General features: G+C 40.8%; 1 protein-coding gene across 1 annotated transcript in view; it reads right to left on the reverse strand.

Annotated features, from left to right (window-relative positions):
- The window catches only part of LOC103617962 (ubiquitin-associated protein 2-like), a gene marked incomplete at its 3' end in the record, with an annotated part of 124,966 nt that overhangs the window by 3,647 nt on the left and 115,428 nt on the right, over positions 1-5,891 (reverse strand). Inside the window, exon 9 of the mRNA XM_017737660.1 lies at positions 675-742. Coding sequence (XP_017593149.1) covers positions 675-742 — 68 coding nt within the window. The remainder of the gene's footprint in view (positions 1-674; positions 743-5,891) is intronic.

The raw sequence follows: 5,891 nt of genomic DNA on the forward strand, positions 1-5,891 counted from the left end.
CGCGGGGCCAGGGTGGGGGCCATGGGGAAGCATCTGTGCCCCTGCAGCCCATGGGGATCCACGGGGGATGCAGAGATCCACCCACAGCCTGTGGGGGAGGTGTCCATGCCAGAGCAGGTGGATGCCTGGAGGAGGCTGTGGTCCAGTGGAAGACCCAGTGGAGAGAGAGGGCCCTTGCTTCCAGGCTGGACAAGCTTGTCCTTGGAGGACTGCACCCCGTGGAAAGATACCCACGGCGCAGCAGTTTTGGGAGAACTGTTTACCCATGGGAGGGACTCACGTTACAGCAGGTGCAGTAGGACTGCTGCTTGTGAGAGTGGTAATGAACTGACCAAAACTCCCATGCCCTGTCTCCCTGTGATGTCGGTGGGAAGGAGGGATGGGCTGAGGGGAAAAGGTGTTTTAAGGTCTTATTTTACTTCTTATTATCCTCCTCTGAGTCTGTTAGCAATAAATTCACTTTGTAACTTTAAGTTAAGGCTGTTTTGCCCTTGAAGTGTTTTCTGACACACAGGAACCCACAAAAGCAAGACTCACAATTTTGAAACTAGCTTGACCAATCTCTGACCAAGGCTGCCCTGTGTTTTAGTCAACATTTTATATGTGCAAGCTAGCATTGCTTCAACAAGCAGAAAGTTTTTAAGGTATAGGGAAACTATGGAAGAAGAGCTTACCTTTGCCTAGGAGTCACATGATTCTCAGCTGGAACAGAGGAAGCAGTGAAGACTTTTGTTTCAGAAAGCTGAAAAAGTGTGTGTGGGGGAAGAGTTATTTTAATCATACACATGCTCACACTTCAGTACTGTGACATCTTCAGAAATTCCATCTTGGTCATGCACTTTTAAGATGAAAGTAAATTCAAGCTATCATTACAACCAGTTATGCTGCAGCTCTGCTTAAAAAGACAAAAACATGTAGTCGAACTTCAGCAAAGTCTTCTCCACAGAATCAAGTACCAATTTAATTAAAGTGTTAGGAAATTTGATATACTGAACACTGAATGGTATACTAATGTAACTACATCAGTTTGGGAAATAGTTTAACTGAAAACTATACCAGTAGAAAGTAATTAATGCGACAGCTGGTATATCATCAGTGTGCAGACATAATTTAGGACTCCATAGAGCAGCTCTGATAAATCTTGTTGCAGAAGTCTAACACATTGCACCGTTCCCACTCATTTCATGTATCTCTGTTTTACATTTCAGCTCACATCACCAGTGGAGGCAGGTTTGCACTCAGGTATGTACAGTGAACTAGCATTCATGGTTCTTTCTTGGCACTTCTGCTAGGGGTAGCAAAACCATCTTAAACAGATTGCTCTGCAAGCATGAGTTTTAAAACAATAAAGGGAGAACTGTGTAATTGCTTATACTAGTATAACAAGTCAAACCATCCACAGCAGAAAACTGTACTGCTTCCACCATGCTGTTACAATAAAAATAAATACTTGCACAGGTAGCTGGGGAGGGGGAGCTGGTTGGTTGGCATTTTGGGGGGGAAAGGGGGTGATTTTGGTTTGTAGGGGGGTTGGTTGTTTCCTGTTTGGGATTTTTTTAAATAGCTTTTCTTTTTAGAAGAATAGTAGTTAAACAACTACAACTTCCTACAGTTAATTCATTTCTATTGACAGGAATACTTGCAAACCAGAATGAGCCAGTACAGGTTTGGTTTAACAAGGTAGAGATATGACTGTATAATGGTTATATTTTAAATTAAATTTGCACAAAATCACCCTTAACTACTTTGGTGTAGCTCTGTATTTAGACTAAAGAATAACTGACCTATTCAAACATGCACAAAGAATCCCTTTAGAATGTGACATTTGAATGTAGCTCTTCCAGGAAATTATGCATTTTTAATTGCTAGCAGCCCAGTTTAAAGGACATCACAGACATGAGGCAATATCATCTGCCATCCCACAGGCAGCTCTACTGAAAGCACATATGTCCCTGTATATGGTCATCTGGGATTCTTCTATGAAACATTTAAGCAGGATGCAGAGGGTCTTACTGGGAGCAAATCGCTTACTACTCAAAGTTCAAATGTTTCATGTGCTCTCCCCTAGCACTACGCTGGGTCATGAAAAAATGAGTACCACCACAATTCCTCCCTTCATTTCCTTCCCTTCCTGCCAATACAACATATTTAATACCATTGATGCCATGAAGATTTTTGCCTTTTCTTTTATACCCCTGTTATACCTTTTTACAACTTCTGTATTCCTAGTGCTTTTTGCCTACATTCTTGGACTTGTTTGTCAAGCTAAGAGACTAAACATTTTAGAAGTTTCGTAGCTAGGGATCAGTGTGCCCCAGACCCCAAGGTCCTCTCCAGAACACATTCTGTAAACCAAGATAGAACCATCCAGGGGAAGGTTCCTTGGGGAGGGGGGCTCACTTGAGCCTCTCATTGGGGAATCTTTGATAGATATGCTAATTAGTAAAACCTATAATGTTATACCCGATGTTGGGGGGACATACTCGGCGGGGTGCATCTCGATGCATATGACCTGGACGTGTGCACCTAAGGATCCTTACAATAAATACCAAGGTAAAATCCCTTTTCCCCTTCTAACCGTGTATGACTCTTGATTTTAAGACCAGGAAAAGGCATCACCATTTTTCTGCAACACAACTCTGTCCTGTGCATAATGCTGCCAGCCTGCAACTCTATGTACTGACCAAAACAAAGAAGATTCAGCTCAAGCATATTTCCAATTTAAAAGGCTGTTTCTCTATTGCTCAGCTCTTTCCCCACCATACGTGTTATTTTAGAACAATGTGTACTGTACTTTCTGTGGTGTTATGAGACTCCTGCATTATATGGCACAAGGAGGTCAGCTAATGGTACAAGCAGCAGCTTATGGTTTGCAATCTCTTGGTTAAATAGCAAATTCTTTGTAATGTCAAAAGTTTCTTATGCTCACAAAACCCAGGATAAGATGAACCATGGCCAAAACACTGATGAATCCTGAAAACTAAGCAAATCGAGGAGCCTGAGGATATTTGTGACAATGCAAAAGCATGCTTGACGTGAGAGAGGAAATGTTCTCTTTAAGCTTGGCTACATTGAAGTTTACACTACACCCTGCAGCAAACTCACTGCCACAAGCTCCAATCAAACACCTAATTCAAAAGTCTGCTGGGATTACAGCATTTGTCCAAACACATACTTTGTGCAGCAGCAGCTTGAAAGCTTTATTACACAGAAGTATTTAGAATTTCTTATGTCCTGGGTTGCAGTGTATGCTATTACCATCCTCATGAGCTGTTGAAACCAGGTGGGGCAGTGTTTCCTTGCCTCCTCCCTCCGGACTATCTTCTGTTAATGAACCCATCAATGCCTTGCCTCATGACTCATCATCCCATTGTGAGATGCTCCACCCAGAGGGAGGAACCAAGCATTCCATCCTGGATATAATCGGAGATTCCGAACACCACAGACAACCCTTCCCACTGGATTCCCAGAGGACAAGAGCTGCATACCCACCACTGGACCTTCCGAGGAAGAGCAGACCCTTCTACAGGATCACCACTTCAACAGAACCACATCCACCACTTCAGGAGGACTGCAGCCACCATTTTATCAGACTGCTACCGCCACCCTGACTAACAGGGTGTCAGGTTGTATCCTGACTCTATCAGTTTAATTTTCTGCCTTTTTTTTAATTTCCCTATTAAATTGTTATTCTGACTTGGTGCCTCCCACTGGTTTGTTTTCAAATTAGTGCATCTTAGAAGTAATATCAGCTCCTAACAAAGTTATTTATGCTCACTGTACACTACACTCACAAATCTTTCACCGAGGCTCTGCCATTTTCCCAGAACTGAATGAACAGTTGTGAACCATTTGCAAGCAGCAGCCTCACAATGGTATTTCCTCCGTCTGCAGTGAAATGTCTATGCTTTTCAGCTCCTGTTTCTATGATAAAAATCATCCTCCAATCACCAAACACACAATATATTTAACAACTAAGCTACTAGTTCCTATGGCCAGTTGATAAGTGAGGACCACAAGAAAATATATTCTGGCATACTCATAAAAACTCAACAGCAACAAATCATAAATAACAAAACCTTATTAGTGTTTTGGTATGATGTACTGAAGTTAAAGAAAATAAGACAAGTTCTTGTGCTTCTTCCTGGTAAAGGAAACACTCCCACTACAATTTTTTTTTTAAAGTGTTGCCATTGTTTCAAATAAAAACTAAAACTACCAATATTATGCAGAAAATGTTTTCCTTCATCCACTTTCCAACAATTTGTATGTATTCTATTTCTTCCCTTCTGATAGTTTCTGTAGTTAAACTTAATTTTATTTAGCCAGAAGAATATGATCACAATTTTAAGAGGAAAAGCCAGAGCCATCTACAGTACCTCAATATTTGTCTGGTCCTTCATTGTCCACATAACCTCCGATTTTCACTGCAAAGAGTTTCCTCTATTTAATAGCATGCTGAAACATACTATACTTGCTCAATACTCACTACTAGACATAAATACCAGACAGGACTATTAAATCACAGAAATCAAATCGTCCTCAGGTCAAACAACATGAAATTTCACTCACCTGCACCTAACTTATACTTGACTAGGGAACACCACATTTAAATAAAAATATTCTTCAAAAAAACACCTGGTCTTTACCTGCAGACAGCAAATACATCAGCTTCCTTGGTTATTTCAATCATTAGTCATGCTGCTAGAATTGTATATAATATATTTAAATGCATGGCTCCATTTTCCAGCCACATGTTCATATTAAGCCTTTTTCTGCTAGACTAAAGCAAGAACTCATTATATGCTAATAAAGTAACCTTTTCAGATTCAATAAACTAAAAATCTCACTCTCAAACACCAATACTATCAGTAAATATTTTCAGCTATTTTCCACATTTTTTGTTTTGTAAAAGCAATGAATAATTGGATGCAGTATTTCAGAACTAAGTTCAGGAGAGTCCACATACTGAAATATAAAGCAAGAATGATTAAGAGACAGGGAAGAGTGCCTACAGGCAAAAAGACTACAATAGGCGTTTTTTGCCACAGCAACAGCCCTTTAGGACATCATGCTGAGCTGTTCTTTTTTCATCATCCACTACAATGCTGAAATTTTTTCAGTTGCTGCTTTCCAGACACTGGCCATTTGTTCTGGAGGTGTGCCTTTATTCCTATAAAACAAATGGGCACTTGGCTATATTAAAGTATTTTTCATGTGAATGGGTCAAGTCTAGCAGAGGTTCAGATTTCTGTATGACTGGCTTACTTTTAATGGCCATTCCAATAATTTTTTTTACTTCTCACAAATTTTATTCAGCAGTGATCGTATTACTTCCAAATCATTGAAAAAGACACTAGATGGCATCTGGCCTGGTGTCTTGGGGTGACCTTATGATGTGTATCCCGTATCGCTGCCTATGCCCAGAAATTAATTTTTGTGCCTTTCTATGCCTCCAAACTAAGCCTGAGAGGGGGAAGGAAAAAACTGAGCAAAACTTTTTCAAAGCAGTTTGCAGCTTGTTCAAGGTCACACACAGATAGCAATTGGTTTCCACTTGCTGCTCCTAGGACAGTTTTTTTTGGCCAGTGGTTCAGCTGCTTTTTCTCTGGAGAGAGACTGAGAGTTGAATTTTTCCTTCCCTGGAATTTCGGATTTTCTCCCTTTTCTACTGGACTGCTTGATTGCTTTAACATCAGAGCACATCGGGAGGACTTTCCACCGGGCACAGAGGGCCTGGCCCTGGCCCAAGCCCCAGCTCCGAGGAGACTAAAGGGAGGACTCTAACACTTTCCCAGGTTTTTTCCACAGCGAGAGATTTTATTACTTAGCATTATTTTCCTTTCCCGTGTGTTTGTTAAATAAATAGTTTTATCTCCTTCACTTTCCTT

Source organism: Corvus brachyrhynchos, unplaced genomic scaffold (genome assembly GCF_000691975.1).
Source record: "Corvus brachyrhynchos isolate BGI_N302 unplaced genomic scaffold, ASM69197v1 scaffold356, whole genome shotgun sequence".
In the NCBI taxonomy this organism is placed as follows: domain Eukaryota; kingdom Metazoa; phylum Chordata; class Aves; order Passeriformes; family Corvidae; genus Corvus; species Corvus brachyrhynchos.